This window comes from Sorex araneus, chromosome 1, assembly GCF_027595985.1.
Source record: "Sorex araneus isolate mSorAra2 chromosome 1, mSorAra2.pri, whole genome shotgun sequence".
NCBI lineage: Eukaryota > Metazoa > Chordata > Mammalia > Eulipotyphla > Soricidae > Sorex > Sorex araneus.
The window spans coordinates 410,096,858-410,121,552 of NC_073302.1; the positions used below are offsets into that span (position 1 = coordinate 410,096,858).

At 35.2% G+C, this 24,695-nt stretch overlaps 2 protein-coding genes across 3 annotated transcripts in view; one reads left to right on the forward strand and one right to left on the reverse strand.

Moving 5' to 3' along the window:
• LRRN3 (leucine rich repeat neuronal 3) overlaps positions 1-7,950 on the forward strand; it is a 35,240-nt gene extending 27,290 nt beyond the window's left edge. The window contains exons 2-3 of the mRNA XM_004602089.2: positions 493-574; positions 4,950-7,950. Of these exons, the coding sequence (XP_004602146.2) occupies positions 5,313-7,436 (2,124 nt within the window). The 5' untranslated portion in view covers positions 493-574; positions 4,950-5,312 and the 3' untranslated portion in view covers positions 7,437-7,950. The remainder of the gene's footprint in view (positions 1-492; positions 575-4,949) is intronic.
• IMMP2L (inner mitochondrial membrane peptidase subunit 2) overlaps positions 1-24,695 on the reverse strand; it is a 920,367-nt gene that overhangs the window by 491,104 nt on the left and 404,568 nt on the right. The gene's annotated exons all lie outside the window — the stretch shown is intronic.

The following is a 24,695-nucleotide window of genomic DNA, read 5'->3' on the forward strand; positions in this document are numbered from 1 at the left end:
ATTTAGTGTAACTCAATTGTATCTTTGGTATGAGGAAACTTCAATTAGAATTAAAGAAAGACTGAACCTTACAACAAAGGGATATGAAGTCAAATAATAGCAGAATAGACTTTAAATTCTCTATACAAATGAATTTAGTCAGTAACTTACCACAGTAAAAAGGGAAAAACTGGGCTTTCACGTAGTCATAGCAACTTCCTTTCTGCACCAAATTTTGAACTTTAGTTGATAGAAAAATGTATCAAAATGTTTCTCTCCTTCCATTCTGTAGATCTTATAATAAACATAATGAGGTACAGGGAAGAAGTCACCCTTGGTTCTTAGGCTTTATTGTTGTAAAACTTTGTTTAATACATAGTGAATTCAAATCTTCTTATCCACACTCTTATTATATTTCAGTTGATTTCTTATAAGCATCACAAAAGAACAAAATACTCAGGTCATTACTATAGATAGACAAAACTAAATCTTTCCTCCTTTTTTTCTCCACAGCACAGTTCCCTCTTTGACTGCAAGTCAACTGGACCGTGCAGCAAGTCTTCTGCTATTTCTTCCTTGAGAAACTGAGCGTTTGGTGAGCAAATAGTGCATTTTGTTTATTGATTGCTTTCTAGTGTCTACAACTGTGTCTGCTAGAAAGCAGGTTCATTCAGTGTTATAAATACAGCATAAATGAATGAATGTTACTATGGAAAAAATAAAATTTACCATGAAGAATCAACATATAAATCATACGCAAAAACATTTTGCATATTTAGATCAATCAAAGAAATCTCAGGCTACAATGAGCATCCACAGGTATAGAAATATTGTAAGATATAGGAATTCTTAAAAGTATTTTGTTTTAATGATCTAAACTGTAAGGTTTCCTATTGCTGGTTAGAATATAAATGTATATATATGTAATAATTAAAAACATGTACTTGTTTCACAAGGTCAGAGGAATAATACCATAGGAAAGAAGCTAGTCTTGTATGTGGCTGACCCGGGTTTGATCCTCAGCTAAATTATGGTCATCTGAGTAGTGTCTGGAGTCACCCTGAACACAGAGCCAGGAATAGCACTTGGGCATTACTGAGTACAGCCCTCCCCAAACCCCCCTTCCTAAATACAATAAAAATAAGGGACAAAAATGCTTTTTAAAATGGTTTTCTGTAAAAGGGAACTGAAAATAAAAATGTTAATCATGCGTGGATTCTTAGCTCCAACAAGTGTGACGATGTACATAAATTTTGTTCACCGACACTGACACTAAATGAACATATACTGATCATCAAAATAATTCATATCCTTTTGGCCTCTCTGCATATTTAAAAAATAATGGAAAAATAGTTTCCCTCCAAATTACTTTTTATTTATGCAATCATCTACTCACTCCTCTACATGACATTTGCTGAAGTCTTATTATGTTCCAGTCCCCATGCTGGGCTCTAAAGCATCTCCCTAGGCTGTAATTCTAACATTTTTAAAACCCAAATTGAAATACTGACTTTTTGTAATACAATTTTGCGACTTTTCTTTTAGAAAAAATAGCTCATCAAACTGATAAGAATAAGAAATTATGTATGTAAGGGCTGGAGAGGTAGTCCGGTGGGTAGGGTGTTTGCCTTGCACAAGGCCAACCGGGGGTCCATGTCAAGCATCCCATATGTCCTCTGAGCACTTCCAGGAGTGATCCCCACACACAGAGTCAAGAGTAAATCCTGAACATCGCCACAAACAAAAAGAAATCATGTAAATATATCAACAAATGTTCAATATAACTTCCTCTAAACTTAAAAATATTTTTTTCAAATTTTTTAAATTCCATGTTTGTAAAAAGGAGAAATGGGGGGTAACAATAGCTTAGAGTAAGTGTGTCAACTTACTTTTTAGTTGCTTTTATTTTTGGCTTTTTGGGTCACACATGGCAATACTCAGGGATTACGTCTGGCTCTGCACTTAGGAATTACTCCTAGTGGTGCTCTGGGGACCATATGACACACTGGGGATTGAACCAAGGTCAACCACGTGCAAGGCAAATGCCCCCTCCACTGTACTATCACTCTGGATCGACTTTTTAGTAACTTTTAAATTAATTTTATATTTCTTATTTTTTTCACTAGATGCCTATAAAATCATAATTTCTCCCAATGTCAATAAGACGGTTATGATTTTGTATGGCTCAAATTCCAAAAACCAACAATAAAATACATCAACAAAATCATCAGTGATAAGGCTGAAATGTAGGAGGGTTTTTGTTGTTTTTTGTTTGGTTGATTTTGTAGAACTATGTCGCTTCTATATTTTAACTATCAAATACTTAATAAGAAAAAGTTCACAAAAATTTAGGACTGGTATTTTTTTCACCTTATTACTACCTGGAATGTGTTGTAAGAAAAAAAAAAACACTTCTTAATTACTAATCCATATGCTATTGTTAAATACAAATAATAGAAAGACACAAGTGCCTTTCTATTACTATTTAGCAAACATTTGGTTAATAATAATGTGTGCACTGGAGATACTGGGGAAGTTTCTAATCAACTCCTCAAATATATTAATATAATTAAAAAGTGAGTTGAATATATTCTATAAATATAATGATTTCACGCTTGAGTGAAGAAATAATGATCAAATAATCTCACAGTCAAGAAGAGAATAACCTAGTAACCTAATACCTAGCAATAATCAATCTAATGTCTAATAATTTCATGTCCAGTGTGGAAAAAAATAAAAGTAAACATATGATTAAGATGCAGGTGGGAGCAAACCAAGAGAAAAGAGGTAAAACTACACAGCACAGAACCTTGCAGTCTAAGGTCACAGCAATGATCACATCAAGTGTTCTAGTTCTCGTGACAGTATATTACTTACCAAAGTTATTACCTCAAACTATCATTTCTGAAGACTCTACTATTCAAGAACTCTCACCTGACTTCTCTGATTCTGATTTTATATTCAAAGAAAACTGCAAATATAGCATTTGCAATCCCAACTTTTTAAAGGAAAATGTCATTGATTAGCAGATTCATGTATTTGTATTTTCATGATAGTCATATTTATCATTATGTGTTGACATTTTTGTTCTGTATTTTAGTTTCTTTTGAATTTGGCTAGTATAACTCATGCCTGATTACAGTAGTGTGAAAAATTAATTATCTAAATTTGAGAGGTAAAAGAAATCCTACCTGAGAAATAAAATCATTACAGTACTCTTGTATTAAAATTATTTCATCTGTATGTATGCATGAGATTTTGCTTAATAAAGATCATACATACCTAAATCAAAATCAGGATCCTAATCTCATTTAAGCACTTATTTATATGACTCAGGAAGCTGGAGCTCAAACCTTTTCATAAAAATGGAGATAAAAATACCTCCCCAAACTGTCTAGCAAGGTCATTATTAACATAAAATAAACAAGGAATAGGAAAGGGCTTAGAAAACCATAGGAAATAAGATGCAAGATATTATTACTGTCTAACTATCCTTCAAATAAGCTATGCCAAATAGTCCATTAGCGAAAGCATCATAATCATTTCACAGACAAGAGAAAAAAAATTGATATTACAATAAAGAAAAGCAAAACATGCTTATTCACTATTGTGCTTCCCATACTGACAAGTTCCTGATAAAAATCGGATTAATGTAATTTGAATTTGTTCACCACTTTCAGAACTCTCCTTATTTCTAAAGCTTCAGAAATAATGTAGTTCTAGGTACAACTCTACATAGTAAATATCTTATAACTTTGAGCAAATTTTTTTTCACTTAAAATCTATCTCCTTAGAGAAGACACTTTCAAATATTCTAATTGGTTACTGAAGCCCCTCCCCTTCCCTTATCTTAGAGCCAGTCAAGAATACAGTCATGACTGTCAATAAAGGAGGAAGGATGAAAGAAGATCCTTATACACAATTGATTATTCAGCAACCACTGCTGCTGGTGAGCAAAAAGGTCTAGAAATAATAGAATTGTCTCTGCAGAGAGAGCTCGCCAATGTTCAAATGCAATAACTATACATCTAAAAGAAATGCAGTACTTTAAAATATGGAATTGCATAAAGATTAACTTGATTAGAAATTTTTGTTTTTGGTTTTGGTTTTGGTTTATAAAGCCACCTCTGGAAGTGACGAGGGTTTATGCCTCGGTCTGTGTTCCAGAATGACTTCTAGCAATACTAGGGTAGGGGATGGCGGCATTTTGCAGGGTCACTGAATAAACTCAGGATAGCGGAATGTGCTGTATTATCTCTCCTGACTGAATTGTTTGCTTTTATACTATAGACATCAGTAGCCATATGAAACAGGAAATATGCTTTATGTTGATAAAACTAAAATTTTCATTGTTAAAAGCTAGAGAAAGTAAGGAATTTGGAACTAGAAAATTATCAAAAATTAATCTGGATTTAAATTAAGAACGACAATGCATAGGCACATCAACCACATGAATGAAAATATTTTTTAAAAAGGAAATCAAACTACTTCTTGGTATTTTATAATTTTCTTTTTAAATATTTCCTGGCAACCTGAGGAACTACACATAAATCATATGACTATAATTGAACAGTATTATTTATTTATAACTTTTAATTTTGCCCAAGAAGGGGAAAATACCATCACTGAAAGGTTTTCTTTTTTTCCTTGTAACTGTCAAAGAAAATAAAAAATGTAATAGACAAAATTACAAAGTATAAACAAGTAAAGTTTGAAACAACAGAGAAATTCAGGCAGTATATGCATTATGCTTAATAAAATTTCAGCCATCTCAAAATTAAATTTCTCAGCCTGCCCAATGTCTGGAGCAGGAACTATCAAGGACAGCTACAATTAAAGATAAAATCCTCAAAGCACACTGAATTCACTATAAAATCCGTATTATGCATGGCATGATTATAATTTGTTAAATATTACTATATTTCCCTTTTGACTAATTTCTTTTTCTCTGTTATGTTATTTTATTACAGTGAGCATCACACTGCTATTCCTGCAAGAAATGAACAAGCATGGGATTTGAATGCTATAGTTCTAAATAAATGAATCACTCAATTTCCTGTGACCATCAATACATACTTCATCTTCAAAAAGTATCTCAATACCCTATCATTAAGGAGATAGTGACTTTCTTTTTTCCAATATGCATGACATTTTTGGACACTGTAATTGTGGTACTGGCACTTCTTTTCATGAAGAAAAACTCTGCAGTTCTATGGCATTCATCATTTGACAAATGCAACTATTTTCTTTATCAATCAGCTCTCACTGAACTTGCTGGCAGTGACTGTGGAATCCTTAAGGGCCCATTTAGTATCTGAAGAAAAAAAGCTAAGATGAAGGACATGCCACTCCGAATTCATGTGCTACTTGGCCTAGCTATCACTACACTAGTACAAGCTGTAGATAAAAAAGCAGATTGCCCACAATTATGTACTTGTGAAATCAGGCCTTGGTTTACACCCAGATCCACTTATATGGAAGCATCCACTGTGGACTGTAACGATTTGGGTCTTTTAAATTTCCCAGCCAGATTGCCTGCTGACACACAGATTCTGCTCCTACAAACTAATAATATTGCAAGAATTGAATACTCCACAGACTTTCCAGTAAACCTCACCGGCCTGGACTTATCTCAAAATAATTTATCTTCAGTCACCAATATTAATGTAAAAAAGATGCCACAGCTGCTTTCTGTGTACCTAGAAGAAAACAAACTTACTGAGCTGCCTGAAAAATGTCTGTCTGGACTGAGCAACTTACAAGAACTCTATATCAATCATAACTTGCTTTCTACAATTTCACCTGGAGCCTTCATTGGCCTTCAAAATCTTCTTCGACTTCATCTCAATTCAAATAGATTGCAGATGATTAACAGTAAGTGGTTTGATGCACTTCCCAATCTGGAGATTCTGATGATTGGGGAAAATCCAATCATTAGAATCAAAGACATGAACTTTAAGCCTCTTATCAATCTTCGCAGTCTGGTTATTGCTGGTATAAACCTCACGGAAATACCAGAAAATGCCTTGGTTGGACTTGAAAACTTAGAAAGCATCTCTTTTTATGACAACAGGCTTATTAAAGTACCCCATGCTGCTCTTCAAAAAGTTGTAAACCTCAAATTTTTGGATTTAAATAAAAATCCTATTAATAGAATACGGAGAGGTGATTTTAGCAATATGCTGCACCTAAAAGAGTTAGGGATAAATAATATGCCTGAGCTGGTTTCCATCGATGGTCTTGCTGTGGATAACTTGCCAGATTTAAGAAAAATAGAAGCTACTAACAACCCTAGATTGTCTTACATTCACCCAAATGCGTTTTTCAGATTACCTAAACTGGAATCACTCATGCTTAACAGTAATGCTCTGAGTGCCCTGTACCATGGTACCATCGAGTCTCTGCCAAACCTCAAGGAAATCAGCATCCACAGCAACCCGATCAGGTGTGATTGTGTCATTCGCTGGATTAACATGAACAAAACTAACATTCGATTCATGGAGCCAGATTCGCTGTTTTGCGTGGACCCACCTGAATTCCAAGGCCAGAATGTCCGGCAAGTGCATTTCAGGGAAATGATGGAAATCTGCCTCCCCCTCATAGCGCCTGAAAGTTTTCCTTCCAATCTGGATCTCGAAGCTGGCAGCCATGTCTCTTTACACTGCAGAGCGACGGCGGAGCCACAGCCTGAAATCTACTGGATAACACCTTCGGGGCAAAAACTCTTGCCTAATACTCTCAAAGACAACTTCTACGTCCATTCTGAAGGCACACTAGACATAAGTGGCATAGCCCCAACAGAAGGGGGTTTATACACGTGCATAGCCACTAACCTGGTTGGTGCTGACTTGAAGTCTGTGATGATCAAAGTGGACGGCTCCTTTCCCCAGGATAACAATGGATCGCTGAATATTAAGATAAAGGATGTACAGGCCAACTCAGTTCTGGTGGCATGGAAATCAAGTTCTAAAATTCTCCAGTCCAGTGTTCGGTGGACGGCCTTTGTCAAAACTGAAAACTCCCATGCTGCCCAAAGTGCTCGAATACCATCTGATGTCAAGGTATATAATCTTACACATCTGAACCCATCAACTGAGTATAAAATCTGCATTGACATCCCCACGATCTATCAAAAACACAGAAAACAATGCGTAAACGTCACCACAAAAGGTTTGGATACCGATCAAAAAGGATACGAAAAGGGTAATACCACTTTCATGGCCTGCCTTGGAGGTGTTTTGGGAATTATTGGTGTGATGTGTCTTTTCACCTGCCTCTCTCAAGAAATGAACTGTGAACGAGGACATAGGCATGAGAGGAACTACTTACAAAAACCAACCTTTGCATTCAGTGAGCTTTATCCTCCACTGATTAACCTGTGGGAAGCCGGCAAGGAAAAGAGTACAGCATTGGAAGTGAAAGCGACTGTTATAGGTGTGCCAACAAATGTATCCTAAACTCAACCAATAAACCTATTTCAAAGAAAAGTTGAAGGCTCAGTGTGCTTAAAAGGAAGAAAAAAATATTACTTTCTGGAGAGAAGTTTAAGCTTCACCAATGCTGCTCCTGACCAATGGAAATACGTACAAGTTCAGCATTTTAATTAACTGGCTTCAAAGGGTACTGTGGCAACCAAATAAAATAATTTCATTTTCTAAAACTTTCATGTAACTTTTATGTCTGGAATACAGTTAAAGTGGACAATGACATTTCTGTATTTTTTTTAAAGTATATAAGAGTAGTTGAACTGAGCAATACCTCCTGTGTTGTATTACACATATTAGCCACGAGTTTTTTGCAGTGAAAAGATAAACTTGAATTGACACGTGGTGTAATAAAATGGGCAAATTCTGTAGAGTAGACACAGTGAGTATGTGGACTTCTTTTATAAGGAAAAATACATTTTGGATTAAAATAAATTGCTTTTGTCTTGTTTTTGTTTCTAAATAAAGAATAATTTCTGGGAAATGTCACCTGACCAGGTATCATTTAAATGACAACTTTTAAAAACACTTGTGTTTTCTATAATGAAATTTGGAATGCTAAGTATAGGCCATTTTTAGAGTTATGTAGCTACATTTTAATGCACAAAAATGGATTTTAGCAAACATTTTATCAATATTAAAACATACAGTGTTTTTAATCCTTTATTTATTAACAGTCTCTAGGAAATTCTCTATTTACTTAGATTTCCTTTTCCCAATAAGCTTTCCGAGTGGCTTTAGTTATCATGTTCACATACCATAAATCTAATACTTGAAGAACTTAAAAGCTCTATTGTAACAATTAGTACTAGTTTGGATTCAGAAAAATTGTACAGCGGATATGGCACTTGCCTTGCATGAAGTCTATGTAAGTTCAATCCTAGGTATTCCATATGGTCCCCTGAACCTTGAGAGACACGACACTAAGCAAAGAGTTAGGAATAAGCCCTGAGTATCAGTGGATATGGCCCCCAAACAATCAAAATGAAATTAGTCCTACCTCGACCTAAATCTGTTTGTAAAAATATTGCCAAATTTTGAGAGGATGTTAACATGAGATGAATCTGACTGTTACTATAGGCACATAATCAAAACTTTGCTATATTGCAAAAAAAGCAATGAAACATGTTTTATATAACCCACAAAGCAGAGCCTTAAGACTTGTACAGCAACTAGCCCAGCTGGTACTCACTGAAGTTTTTTATGATCATTTAAAATATTGTGGTGAAATTTAGAAGACAGGCATTTTTTAAGAGTTGAATTGTAGAATTTATTTTCTATATATTTTATTAATTGAAGTTCATTAAAATTTATAAAAATTCTCCTTTTTACTTTGTTCATACAATGGAATGATGACAGTTTTACAGTTTAGGCAAATCTAGCATTCAAAATAAATTTAATAAATATTTTCTCAAAGGAAAATCTTCTAAAACTAATTAAGAGTAAAAAAAAATTAAGAGTGGTTTCCAGGAATATATTTTAAGCACTTAAAGACATGGCTAAAATTTAAGAATAATTAAAGTGCCCAAAAATTACAAATAATTTAAAGAATACTATAGAGAAAATATAATAAGTTCACCTGGAAAATCTCCAACCTTTTTTGGCATTTCAATTATATTTATAAACAGAAGCCTGCAGTTAGGCAACGTAAAGGTTCATATACAAATAAACCATCCTGAAATAATAAAAGAACTAAAATAAGCCACATTTTATAGAAATGCTGTCTATATCTAAAAAGCTGCAAGGTTTCCATGTTAATTGCCACTATGCCTATTCCCAGTCAAGAATTTAACTTTTCTTACAATAGCTTGTTGCATATTATCAATATGTCACTGGCCTGTAAACACTTCTAAAACTGTAGTCATATCAAATTATTTATTAATACTAGATATTTGATTTTATGATAGCATTGGCAGTTTCTAATTAAATACCAGCTGTTTCTTGACAATGTGGAAGGTAATTGTCATGAACTCTTTAAAACCAAAGGACAAACTCTGTTGATTTTAATTCTACAAAAATATGAAACTTGTTAATTCAATGTGTTTCTCAAACACAAATTTTGCAACCTGATGAATCACTATCACACAGAGGCTGACATTAGAATTTATCAGCAAGACAAGCTCATACATCATGAGAGGTTTCAGCACTACGGACAGAGCATTTTAGAGCTAGGCTATTTGTCAAAAAAATAGGAGTTGAAATATGACCTATTAGGATGCAGTTATTGTATAGGTCAGCAAGAACTTGCTCGGGTATCATGTGTTTCTTTTATATCTATTTGCATAAAAGACAAACTCTCCAAACACACTGTAGAGTTGAAAATCCACTTCATGCAACCCTTTTAAAGAAAAATAGTATCAAATAAGCACTTTAGATACCTAATAGTGAGTGCTGAAATGAAGAACTTTTGTTACAGCTAAGTAAAGAAAACCACTCAATGAAAAATTTGAAAAAATAATACAAATCTAAGCATTGGTCAAAGGACACTAAGCAGATGATATATAATTTGATAACACTATATGGATATAATAATAAATTTTCCAAGGAAAAATGAAATACTACAGTCATGTATCTAAAATGGCAACTGATTTCCTTATTGGTATGCAAGAAAACATTTTCTACACATACTATCTATAGAGATATATGCGCTCACACACATACATACATATTATATGTACATACTAAAATTTAATACACACATTTGTTATGGTTTGGGGCCACATACAGAAGTTTCAGGACTAACTCCTCGTTCTATGCTCAGGAATCACTCCTAGTGGGCTTGGGAAATCATAAGGGATGCTGGGGATTGAGCTCAGGTTGACTGTGTGCAAGGCAAGTGCCTTACCTGCTGTACTATCGCTCCAATTCCCTTTACAAAATATTTCAAATAATTTTGTTTTCTAATTTCCACTATAAAATAATACTCAAATTTTCCAAAACTAACAATAATCTATTATATAAAAATGCATTAAAATATGGAACAAAACCATCACCAAGAGGTTTACAGTCTAGTAGATTACATTATGTTTATATGTCATTGTTTACATAAATATATCTTAATTGTGTTACTGGGAAGAGGTCCAGTTTTGATTTATACATATTCTCAGAGAATGAGAAATTTTCTGAGAAAATTATGTATACTATATTGACCAAATATAATTTATATTGTCACAAAATGTTGATTGAGAAAAATCATTTAAAATTTTATATTTACTTTCTTACATATGCATATTTTGTATGTAATACACATGTGTGTATTACAAATAAAAATGTATAAGCCTCTACTAAAATTAAATCTAGAATAATATATGCATACCATTAAGTATGTTTAAGTCTAGAAACATAGATAACTATCATAATTCCTATTTATAAACATAAGGAATAAACAACTAAAAAAAGTTAATTTCAAAGAATATAAGTCAACATGACAAAATGTTAATATTTTATGAGTAGAACTGTTTTTATTACTCTTAGAACATGTTCTATAACTATTGAAAAAAACTTTAAAAATTCTAAATTAATACTTTAGATAAACAAATGAAGTGACATATAACTAATAAAGTAAATAATAGAAACAACTAAAAGTTTTAAAATAGACATTTCTTTTAAAAATTAAAATTTGAATAACATATCTTCTCAGCTTTCAGAAATATAAGGGAGAAAAAAATCTCATTTGCATGTTTCAAAATTAAGCAAAATTTTGTTTTTCATCTGTATGACATTTTAGGAAATAATGAAAAGCAATTAAATTATGGTGCCTCTCTCTTTATAAAACAATATCAACAAAATATATATAATATATAATGAATAAGAAAAAGGTTTGCAAATAATATGAATGCTATAGATAAGTTTACCATATTAAACATCTTAAGTGGTCATTGGGATAAATTTAAAGACTACAGCAATTTTCTATTTTAAAGTGTCATATTTTCATCAGTACCCTGCATCTCTAACTAGCTCGTTTTTTGGGAAGTATAACAGTATTGTACTGGACTGATTTAGCAATGCTTGGAATCAACATACAGCTATCAATATAGAATTCTAAAAAAAAACAAAACCCTTCCATTTAAACACAATATTGATTGGTCTTTGTATTCATTAGTAAGGTGAAGATTTATTACTAAGGATATCAAATACTTTGATTTATCTTATTCCTCTGCAGTAAAGGACAAAATCAACGACAAAACGCACCAAAATTTGCACATAGCAATTACAGAACCATAAAAAGAAATGATTATAAAAGTGACAATTGAAATGTATGTAATCCTAAGAAAAACTGCAAAAGAAAAATGCTAACAAATAACATTCCAAGGCAAGGGAAGTCACTGAAGCTGGAACACGTATCCTGCCTGCAAGAACCCTGGGTTCCATCCTTAGCCACATGCATTTTTATTTTTATTTTTATTTTGCTTTTAGGGTCACACCCAGCGATGCTCAGGGGTTACTCCTGGCTTTGCACTCAGGAATTACTCCTGGCAGTGCTTGGGGGACCATATGGGATGCCGGGGATTGAACCCAGGTCGTCCGCGTGCAAGGCAAACGCCCTACCCGCTGTGCTATCGCTCCGGCCCCCACATGCACTTTTAAGAACTGCTTGGGACTGGTAGATCTATAGAGCAACATTCTTGTGAAATAGTGATTAGAGCAAACCCTAGATTAAACATTTTATTAGACTATAATAAAAGTGGCTTTGGGTTAACTAGTAAATATTCAGTTCTGTCTGGGTCTAGTTCACTAGCTGTGAATAGTCTCTGAGAATTGCTGGGTACAGTTTCCAAACCAAAGGGGTGGGGGGAAACAAATTTGTCTTTATTCTACTTGAAAATAGAAAAGTCCACAGAAATTTGCATTTTCCTATTCTTGTTCATTTTACATATACACTCTAGAGTGTGTAGTTCATCTTCAAAATAAGTCATATAGTATGAATCAAATAACTGATCAGACACATCATAAGTACATCAGAACAACTTTTCTTTAAAAGAAATTTAATCTTAAAAGAAATTATAACTTTGCAGCAAAAATATACAATTGAAATATACAATAAATATATTACAGAGTATCTCAGAATAATAAAACATAATTATAAAGAACCATAGATTATTTGGGCAAGACTTTCAGCATGAACTATTATGGCATTTGAAGACCTCACACTACTTTCTGTTTATATTTATCTTTTCTAATTCTCATATATCTTCAAGAAACTAATAGTACTATGTGACCAATGGAAGGAAAATCCAACTTCTCATTAAAACTTATGGCTTGTTGTCTGATGCTATTGATTCAAAAATTCAATCGTAATGCCCGTCCATAATGTTTTAACAGTCACTGGAACAAATAATGAAGTGTGCTTGGGACATAAATTGGCTTTCCTAATCTTAGCATTGAAAGAAGCAGTGTAATAAAATAACCTCCCTATCAATTGTGGTACCAAACTCAAGGCTGATAAAGACAAAAAAAAGTATTAAATCATTGAAGGTGGATTTGTGTATGTGTATATGTGGTGGAGGGTGATTGGGTTGGTGGATTGTGTATTATGATGATAAACCCAGCACTACATATATCCAAGTCAGTTAATATATAAACCAACATTTAACTTAATTTTTCACATGCAATGATTTCAAAATCAAAAGATTTCAAAATCAAGAATTCTATGATTCTAACAATCAAATTCAAACCCTTGAGTGTAAAATCAAAATACTTTAAATCAAGGACTAAAAAAGTTATAAAAATGGGAGGAAAGAGGCACTGGAGAAATAGTATAGTAGGTAGAGATACTGTCTTGTATGTGGTCAACCTGAATTCAATACACTACACTGCATATGGTCTTCAGAGCACTACCGAAGTAATCCCTACGCACATAAAAAGGAGCAAGTCATAACACAGCTGTATATGACCCCCAAACAACTTGAAAATATAAGGAGAAAGAGCAATAGTATAGCGGGTAGGGTGCTTGTCTTGCACTCAGCAAACCCAGGTTTGATCTCCAGTATCCCACGTGGTCCCATGAGACCACCAGGAGTGATCCCTCAGTGTAGTGCCAGAAGTAAGCCCTGAGCACTGCTGGGTGTGGCCTCCCTGCCAAAACAAAACTAGGAGAAAAGAAAGCATTCCTTTACTTCTGCTAATAAAACCTTTGTCATTTAGAATTAATATGTAGCAGTGGAACAATAAATTATATAATATTCATGTAATGCTCAGGAAAAAATATTTTTCATCCAGTGGCTATAATCCCTCAGTTCAGATTCAGACTTATAGTATTTGAAATGCATATCAAATTCATACCAGTAAATAATACACTAATAATATTAGAATAAATATATGCTCATATTAACTTGAGTATCTTAGTAAGAAAGAAAAGAATGAAGGAAATATTTACTAAATGCTGAACCTGTGTTGGACTAATGATTTAACTACGATCCTTTACTGTAGTCTTAGGAAATCCAGTCCAAATCTAAAGGAGAGTCTCTTGCCTGCACGCCTAGATGTCTTCCCCAGAGTCCCTCAGAGGGGATGGGCTCCAGCTTCCCTCCCCGCCCCGAACAGAGCTCCCTGCGGCAGAAGGCTGGAACCTAGCTACAGCCATGCTGGAGGCCCCTCTCCACACATTCGGACAAACCTCACACATAAAGGTACAGGCAGAGGAACCCAGGTGTGTGTAATCCCATCAATGGCCAACATCCAGAGACTTAAAACTAAGCTCCCGGAAGTGGAGGACATCTTATATAGGACATCTTATAACCTACTTTTCCCTCTGGGAGAAAATAGCAAGCTACTGAGAGTTTCCTGCTCACATGGGACAGCCTTGCAAGCTTCCCATGGTGTATCCATATGCCAAAGCCAATAGCCAGCTGAATCTCATTCCTCTGACCCTGAAAGAGCCTCCAATAGGGCATCGTTGGGAAGGCTGAGAAGAGAAAGGCTCCTAAAATCTCAGGGATAGGACAAATGTAGAGGTTACTGAGACCACTCGAGCAACTTGATGATCAATGGGGTTTCTTGATCGTGATCGTGATCTAAAGGAGAAGCAGGGCTAAGGCACAGAAAATAAACATTTTCCAACGAATGCCAGGAACACTGATAGACAACATCATTCCAGCCCTTACTGTTGTCACTCTTAACCTAGACTAGAGCTGCTCATACATTGCTTGTTTTAATTTGTTTTGGGGGCCACACGCATCGGTTCTCAGGGTTCACTCCTAGCTCTGTGCTCAGGGATCACTCCTGGGGGTATTCCAGGGGCCATATGCAGAGCTGGGATTGGATCCAGGGTGACCACATGCAAGGCAAGCAACTTACCACCTGTACTATCTCTCTCATCTGTACCTTAAAGGGTGGCATCAAGACTTCTAATGACAGACAGGGGAAAAAAAAGAGAAAATGTTGGTGTTCATCCCATTAGCTCTTCATCTGCACCCCAAATCTTCTGGAATGACTGACAGATATTAGCTTTTCTAAACCAGTCCCGTACATAGTATCCTCCTCTATATTTGAAAAACTCTACTTGCAAACAGAATGTGTTCTTCCCATTAAACGGAAATATTTATTTCTTTCTAAATGTCACTGGTTTTAATTTAATATCAAATAAAAATAAAACTCTGGTGGAGATCCGTAGCGACTGGTCATCCGACCTGGGAATAGGGGCAAAAAACTAATCAAACCATGTAGTAGCTGGTTCCCTCCGAAGTTTCCCTCTGGATAGCTGGTGCTCTCGCATGACTATTTATCAAATAAAAAGATAAATTGTACATGTATGTGCCATAGGGAAGTTTTCCTAATTGATAATGCTGCTATCAAGACTGTATATGTTGTCTCTGTTCCACAGGTAGAAATCCTTTTCCTTAAAGCAATACAGGTCACTCTTGTGTGGAAATAATTCACATGATTTCAGATTCTCCGTACTATAGTGTTACAGGATAAAAGCAAGAAGAGGCAGATGGGAAATGACAGGGGCCAACGGCAATGTATACATGGGTGATGTCGGGAAGTGGTATATATTCAAATCCCAGAAAAACAACTCTGTAAGCAGATGATCCAAACCACAACAACCAAGCTTTAAAATATGTTTATCAAGGAGGCAGGCTAGGGAATGGGAGTGAAGGGTTGGGAGGGAATTTAAGGACACTGGTGAAGGGAAACTGGCACTTGTGGCGGGATTGATGCTAAAACACAGTAGCCTAAAACTCAACTATGAGTAACTTTTCTAACCACGGCATCTTAATAAAAATGTAAAAATTAAAAGAAATTTTGCTGCAACAAAATGAAACCCCACAATTGTGCTAAGCTTCACTCTCTTACTTTTGGGGGCAATGTTTTCTAAATGCTTAACTATTTTCAATTGAAAGCAAATAATTTTAGGCAACCCAGGTCACCTTAATGGTGTCTTGTAATTTTCAACCTCATCAATAAAATCATCAGAACTTAGTGAATTCTTAGCACTAACATACATGTAAACTCATCTAGTTCCTATGAGAAGATTCTATCAGTAATTACATTTTATAGTACAAGTGACAGAACATCAGTTTAGAAAGTACAACCTACCAAGTAACTTGCTTCACTAATAAGCTTTTCTAGGAAGCAATTAAAGGATTCTGATGCTGGACCAGCAAATTAACAGGCTGTTCACATGCCAGTGCTGACTCTAAGCCTTGGAATTTTCTCATGGAAACAAATATGAGATCTTAGATAAATTTCACTTAGCAGGTATTGGGGCCAGTTTCATGATAACCTAATTATCATAAGCAATTGTTTGAAGAGCGAAGACCTCTATAAATTAAGGCCATCTGTAGATGGAAATAATAGTTTATTGCTCACATTTCAGAAGCAGAATCTGAAACAAACTAGGATGTTGAAAAGAAAAGCAAAGATATTTTACCTTGTCAAAGTCAAGGTCATTAGAAAAATCAATAGAACTACAAGGCTTTCTATCACACCAGAAAGAAAATCCCAACCACTCCAAAAGAAAACTGATGATAGATATCCCCATATACTCTGTTCAAAATATTTAACTTAAATCAAAACCCATCATGCGGTAATATGATGCTGGGGAGAATGGTATGGATTAGAATAACTCAAGCATGTTTTGCTTGGCCTCTTTACTTTCAAAATTATTTTTAACTGTTTCGAAGCTAAATAACATAAATTGTCAAACAAAAAAATTTTAAAGCTATCTTACTCTGTACAATGCAAATTTTAATCTAGTTCTTTTAAATTGTTGAATGATCTACAAATTGATTTCATTAACTACTAATGAGCCATTACTTGCAATATTAAAACATTGAAACCAAATGAAAAACCCGGGTCAAACAAACCACAAGTTAAGAAATTACTATGGAGCTGCCACTTATTTTCAATTTTTTCACTTTTATCAGATAAAAGTTTGTTACTGTCATAAGTAATATTAGGATACAAGAGAAGAAAGAGAAAATATGACAATAATAGTTATGGAGATGTACAGAAAATTAAAATCCAAGTCTAAATGACTCTGAAATTCATAATATTTTAATAGGTTAGTGCAGGATTTCTAAAACTTTATCTAATCATGACTTATTTTCATGGAGAAATTTTCAGAAAATTCTTGTTATAGAAGTATATAAAATGGGTATTCAAATAAAATTCCTCCGCCCCTCTCGGAGAGCCCAGCAAGCTACCGAGAGTATGGAGCCCGCATGGCAGAGCCTGGCAAGTTGCCCATGTGTATTTGATATGCCAAAAACAGCAACAATAAGTTTCTCAATGAGAGACGTTACTGGTGCCTGCTCGAACGAATTGATGAGCAACCTGATGACAGTGACAGTGACAGTGATTCAAATAAACATTACTTATAATTAATCTTAAAAATTTTATACTAAAACAAAAGTTTTCTTAAATTCACATGAGCCAATATGGAGCGAGGACTCCAAAGTTTTGGAAGTAAGGGACAAGAACTAGAAGCTAGAGACTAGAAAACGACCTACAAGAAAATCATCATCAACTTCCCGTTGATTGTCGATTTTCTCGAGCAGTCTCAGTAACATCTCCATTTGTCCTAGCCCTGAGATTTTAGCAGTCTCTCTTTACTCGTCTTTGCCAACGGTGCCGCATTGGAGGCTCTTTCAGGGTCAGGGAAATGAGACCCATCATTGTTACTAGTTTTGGTATATGAATACACCAAGGGAGCTTGCCAGGTTCTCTGAGAGGGAGAACTATGCTATAAGATGTCACTTCCGGGAGCTTGGTTTTATAGTCTTTGGATGGTGGGCAATTGATGAGATTACATAGCACTGGGGGCAGTTTCTTGGTGTGACTGCCTAGCTACTGGAAAATGGGGAATCTGTCTAAAGATACTAAACTAAAAACTTCTCAGAAGTAGATAAAACAAAACTAAGCATTAAATTTTGAGATTTTTCACATAACACATAACTTTCAGGTGAGAATATTTTCTTGAACTTCACATTTAAATAAAAGAACAGGATGTTGTTATCTTAGGGAAGCTATTTCCTCAACCTCTCAAAAATGGTAATCACATTGCTTTTCTCCCTGTCACTACTCAAATCTCACTCTTAAAAAATGAAGGCATATGGGGCTGGAGTGATAGCACAGCGGGTAGGGCATTTGCCTTGCATGCAGCCAACCGGGGTTAGATTCCCAGCATCCCATAGGGTCTCGCAATCATTGCCAGCAGTAATTCCTGAGTGTATCACAGGGTGTGACCCCAAAAAGCAAGGGGAAAAATATTTTTGATTAATTTTAGTGTAAATTCTATAAAGCCCTGTATCACTTGTATCACTTGTATCACTTGTCATCCCATTGATCTTCGCTTTGCTCGAGCGAGCACCAGTAATGTCTCCATTCGTCCCTGCCGTGTGCTCGTATAGCCCAATGATATCTCCTCACTCCAGGAACAGGAAGAGCCTCAAACTGTTCATTTAGGGTTTTGATGAAGAAGTCTGACCATCTCATTGGTGGGCAGCCACTCGGTCTTTTGATGTCCCGTGGAATCCAGTCGGTAACAACTCTAGTCCAGGGGTCATCTCTGAATCACATTATGTGTCCGGCTCATCTGATTTTTGACACCGTGGCAAACGAGACAGCATCCCTGATTCTTGACCATCAACGGAGGTTGGAGCTCCGGATTCCTTCTCTCACTTGAGTGAAACATGATACTCCAAGCATAGCTCTTTCAATCCCTCTTTGGGACACCCAAATAGCAAATAGCATTCTCATCCTGTTTGCATAAGGCCCAGGTCTCTGAGGCATATGTTAGTGCAGGAAGAACAGTGGAGTTGAAAAGATATGCCTGGAGCCGGAGTTTCTTTGTCCTCTTAACCACTTCTTCAACGCTCTTGAAGGCGTTCCACATTGCTCTCTTTCTCCTTCGAAGTTTTGGCGTCACAAGTCGTTCCTCGTGTTGGGTTCTCAACCAAGATATACAGAGCTGTTGCATTGGGCGATGTTCATTCCGTTGAAAGCAAATGGAATGTCAGGGACTAGTTTATTTTTCATGAACATTGTTTTGCTGAGATTCAGCTGCAGTCCAACCTTTCCACACTCTCGGTTGAAGTCGGCCAGCATTTGTGCCACTTGGCTAATGTTTGGTGTTATAAGAACGATGTCATCAGCGAAGTGGTTTAGGCTATAAAGCCTAAACATTAATAAATATATATAAAAAAACCATATAAACATCTATAAAGACACAGCTTAACAATGAGGTCACATTCACTAAGGCTAGGATTTCAATCTGTCTACGGGTGGGGTGGAGAGGGCACAGATCAAACTAATACAAGAAGACAAAAATGAATAAATGAAGAATGTGAACTGTGTTTTTTTTTCTTGTAAAGTTAGAATGCTAAAACAATGTGGTAGCTTATTTCCACTTCCAGCTGATAGAGAATGGGTGGATATAGTTTTAAACATTCTACATCTCAGTTCTTCCTGACCATTTACAATGAATGATAAAAACTGCAAATAAAAATCAAGTAAGGGACTGGAGCAATAGCAGAGCAGGTAGGTCCTTTCCCTTGCCCGTGGCTGACCCGGGTTCGATTCCCAGCATCCCATATGGTCCCCTGAGAACTGCCAGGAGTAACTCCTGAGTACAGAGCCAGGAGTAACCCTGTGCATCGCTGGGTGTGACCCAAAAAGCAAAGAAAAAAAAATCAAGTAAAATAATTTTCAAGAATAATTTATTCTGTGTTCATTTTATACTAATTATAATGCTTGAAGAGCATATTTAGATGTCTTATAAAATACTTCCTTTTGAAGTAAATACTTTTTTTCCTTTAAAGTAAGGAATTTTTAAATCAGTATTTAGTTGTTGATGATTCATTTCACCATTTTCCCAAAATGGCAAAATTTAAAAACAAAAGATGCTAACACAGAATTATAATTATCTATCATGCAAAAAATCTACTTAAAACACTGGCATATTTTCACATACTTAAGTTCAATTTTTTTTTCTATTTCATGCTTTCAAACCACATTGCTTAAAGTAAGAAAAGACGAATGTAATCAAGCTTGATAAGCAAAGAAGCAGAACAAATGATAGGGAAAATAATTTGATTTGAAGGGTAAGGATATTAAATTATCTCCTTTATACTCTCAATGCTAAAAGCACAGAATCATAGCAGTTTAGTTGCTTAAAACCAAGTGATAGTTCAACTAATTTACCAAAGACCAGAAATCAGCACTGACCTTTTAGAGGGTAAGAAAACCATAAGATGAGCGGGGAAACTACACTTAAATGATCTCACTTCAAAATACGAGATAATGCTAATGAATTCGCTATACCTGTTTAAAACTATGTCCAGATGTAAAAGAGTCTCCTGTCCATTCTTTTCAGTATATTTGGTAAATGTAGAAAATGTCATATTGCCTAGAGTAATCTTGATGCCTTTGTTCTATTAGAAGAAACAAGCTCCCTTCAGCTAAAGGTTTCCTCTGCTTTTGTCTGTTCAACACGAGCACAACTGGGGTGACAGTCTCATAAAGAAAATAACCAAAGGCACTCACTCTGTCCAATGACTTGGCATGCCTCCAGCAGTGACACTTTGTGCCTGACATTAACACCTGGGGCCACAGGAAGAAAGTAAGAAGAAAATGGTGTGCTTTTTCTGCTTAGTTCTGGTAGCTACATTTTACTACATGGACTATATAATCCATTGTTTCTTAGATAATAGCTTAAACATCTTCAACAAGCACAGAAAAATAATTGACATTACTTGTTCTAAGTTAGGTGCATCATGTAGATTAAAATCCTGCAAAAATGACTTGCAATATATTACCATAGTGCTGTAAAAAATAATAATAATATCAGGGTTGGAGAGATAGTAGTGCAGGTTAAGTGGTGTTTTTTTTTTTTTTTTTTTTTTTTTTTTTGCACTTGGGCAACCTGTGTTTGATGCCTGGCAATGTTATGGTACCTCAAGACCACCAGAAGTGATCCCTGAGCATAGAGCCAGAAGTTATCCTGAACACTGCTGGTTGTGTCCACAAAATAAAACAAAACAAAACAAAATTGGAAGAGAGAAAGAGAGAAAAAAAAAGATTCACTGGAAGGCCTATCTCTCAACATAAACTATTGTTTCCTAACTCATCTGAAATGGTGTTTGGCTCTTACATAATTAAAAAACGTACAGTTTGCCAATGAAAAATGTCAGGAATTATTTGGATTTTTGCTTGACATGTTTATTATTTGTACATCTTCAATTAATATGACTTTAAAACGTTTTTAAGACAGAGATCTTCCTGAATCTATTGTTTAGAAAGGAAAAAATACTGAAAACTGATAAGCACAAAAATAGTAGGAAATACAATATTGCTAAAAATATTTTAATTGACATAATTTTTAAAAAACCTCTCCCTTGAGGACTAGTGACATGGTGTTGAGATTACAGTATTTGCCTAGCATGAGGATGACCCCTGTTCTATCTCTGAAACCACATATGATCCCTTGAGCACTGCCAGGAGTGACCTCTGAGTACAGAGCCAGAAGCATCCCAGACAACTGCTCGGTATGGTTCAAAAAGCCAGTCCTCCCTGGCACCAATAATCTCTCTTGACTCCTTTGTTTATCATTGTTTGGGGCTTGTGGGAATAAGCAAGCAAACAAATCCATTGCCAACTATTTCACTAACAGGTGGAATAAAGTTAATTTTTCTTCCTATTTTCATGATACATTGAAGAAAAAATTTCAAAATAACTACACTAAGATATAATTTTACTGCCATGGGATCTCAGTGGCACTACTGTATCACCATATCACTGTCATCCCATTGCTCATCGATTTGCTCGAGCAGACACCAGTAATGTCTCCATTGTGAGACTTGTCTTACTGTTTTTGGCATATCAAATATGACACGGGTAGCTTGCCAGGCTCTGCTGTGCGGTCAAGATATTCTCAGTAGATACCTGGGCTCTCCAAGTAGGGTGGAGGAATCGAACCCAGGACGGCTTCGTGCAAGGCAAATGCCCTACCTGCTGTGCTATCGCTCCAATGGCAGTACTACAAGAAGCAAAATACTAAATGATTCTATGAATAGATATCATAAAATATATCAATGACTACAGACTTCACAAAATTGATGTTTCTTTGCTCAATAGTATGAAGATAAAAATTCGAGAAATGTTCAAGGTATATAAAGATGGACTAGATATTTACCTTTCCAGAAAGAGTTTACAGAATTTTTTTATGGTAAGAACTTTGAAGAAGGAAAGAACTAAGGAATACTTAGGCAATTAAATAGCTTTCACATATATTCACAAAGAAATCCCAGATACTAACAACTAGACTAATCCTGATATTCAAATCAGTCATCCCCTACATAAAAAGTTATTTACAAAAAAGAAAACAAAATAGCATTTATTTTATTTATAGAAATTAGTGACAAATATCCAATTTCTAAAATAAAAAGATTTTTCCTGCAAATTTCTAATTTAAGCTAGGAAAAAAAAGAACATTTATTAAGATGTAAGTTACTTGCTGAAATTTTGATTCACCTCATAATTCCCCAACAAAAAGAAAAAGAAGGGTAATTCTTTCTGACAAGACTGACTTAAACTGCTGGCATCACTACTTTTTCAAAAGGATAACTTTGATTTTATTTCTGTAGTTACCTTCTAGCCTTTGCCTATCTTATTTACTACATTTTGGGTACAATTTCAGCCCAATTTTCTACTTTTAATATTTTCCTGGAGTACAATAAAATAAAATTGAAAAAGAGGAAAGCAAAAAAATAAAGCAAATGGTGAGATCCAACCAGTAATGTTATTGTTACTGTTTTTGGTATATCCAATATGCCACGGGTAGCTTGCCAGGCTCTGCCGTGCGGGCACAATACTCTCGGTAGCTTGCTGGGCTCTCTGAGGAGATCCAAGAGAAAAAGAAAGAAAGAAAAAGAAAGAAAGAAAGAAAGAAAGAAAGAAAGAAAGAAAGAAAGAAAGAAAGAAAGAAAGAAAGAAAGGAAGGAAGGAAGGAAGGAAGGAAGGAAGGAAGGAAGGAAGGAAGGAAGGAAGGAAGGAAGGAAGGAAGGAAGGAAGGAAGAAAGAAAGAAAGAAAGAAAGAAAGAAAGAAAGAAAGAAAGAAAGAAAGAAAGAAAGAAAGAAAGAAAGAAAGAAAGAAAGAAAGAAAGAAAGAAAGGAAAGAAAGAAAAGCAAATAAATAAGGTGAGAAACAAGAGTAAGAAAAAGAAAGCAGATAAGCTAGGGCAGCAGAGAAAGGGAGGGCAGGGGAAGGAGAGAGAGAGAAAGAGAGACAGAGAGAGAGAGGAGAGAGAGAAAGAGTGAGAGAGAGAGAGAGAATCAGACCTCAGAGTATCTAAGAGGACAAAACCCTTTCAACACTTGAAGCCCTAGCTTATTGGCCCTCATTAAATGTTAGCACCTGCTCTCTACTGACCTTTAAGGAATTGGTTGGCAAAGGCAGTTATGACATGAAGAACCAAATGACTGCTATTATGAACCTATTCCTGAGACCAGATAACTAAATTAAGAATATTTTATGCTTCCACACTCAATCTACAACATTCTGAAATCTAAACGAAATTTAAAGTAATAGCAGTGTAACTCTCAAAAGCCTTTGCTTAATATTATATATTTCCTGTTAAACTTAAAAAAAAATTGGACCACAAATGATGAGGAAGGTAAGACATATAATTGTGCAGAGGTTAAATAAATTATCTGGGCCAAGACATTTTGACCAGATGGCTTTTTGCAATATTGGAAATATCTGAACTTCTCAAAAATGTCACAGGGTGTGAGAATAGAAAACATTTCCATCTGCCTAAACTAAAGGAACTCTTCAGTCATACTAATGATAATTCCATGCTGTTCTCCAAGTTATTAAGGCTGTTTAGACTGTTTGAAAAGAAAAATTGCCAATTTTTCCCCTGAACGGGAAATTCTAATGTTAGTCGAGTAAATGGCCAAGTGAAAAGGCATAGCAAAAATTAATATAATTGAGTGAACTTCTAGAAATAGTTTCTTCATATCTATTCTTCTAACAATAGAGAATATTTTATACATAATAAACAATTTGAATGAGTAAACGGTATGAGTCATGAAATGTACTTTTTTTAGTGGGAAAATAAATGGCTAGAATGGCTAGTTGGTGACAAGGGATGACTAGCATATATTTTGACTAATTCTAGGGTGTCTATAGTGTGCATAAATTTCCATAATTCCTAGCATACCTGGGGCTGATAGAAAGCAAAAGAGGGATAAAAAAATATTAAAGTAGCTATTTTATGGTGTTGTCATGACAAGCATTACTACATAAATTTAACATTTTATATATCATTTATATCTTTAAAAGTATACAATAAAGGGGCTGGAGAGATAGCACAGCGGGTAGGGCGTTTGCCTTGCACGCGGCCGACCCGGGTTCGAATCCCAGCATCCCATATGGTCCCCTGAGCACGGCCAAGGGTAATTCCTGAGTGCAGAGCCAGGAGTAACCCCTGTGCATCACCAGGTGTGACCCAAAAAAAAAAGCCAAAAAAAAAATATATACAATAAAGGGGAAACTTATACATTCTCTTATACCCTGCCATAATTATATCCCAGTGATTTCTTAAAATATAAAGTATTATACTATAGCATAATTTTTCTATATTTTTTCAAAATGAACGTTCATATGTGTTGCATAAATTGTGAATGATGAACAGCATACTATGACCACAATTATGTCTTGTTTCTCATACATGTCTAAATTCCCTTCAGATAATTGCTGTCTTATTTTCTTTTTGTTTGCTGAATTTC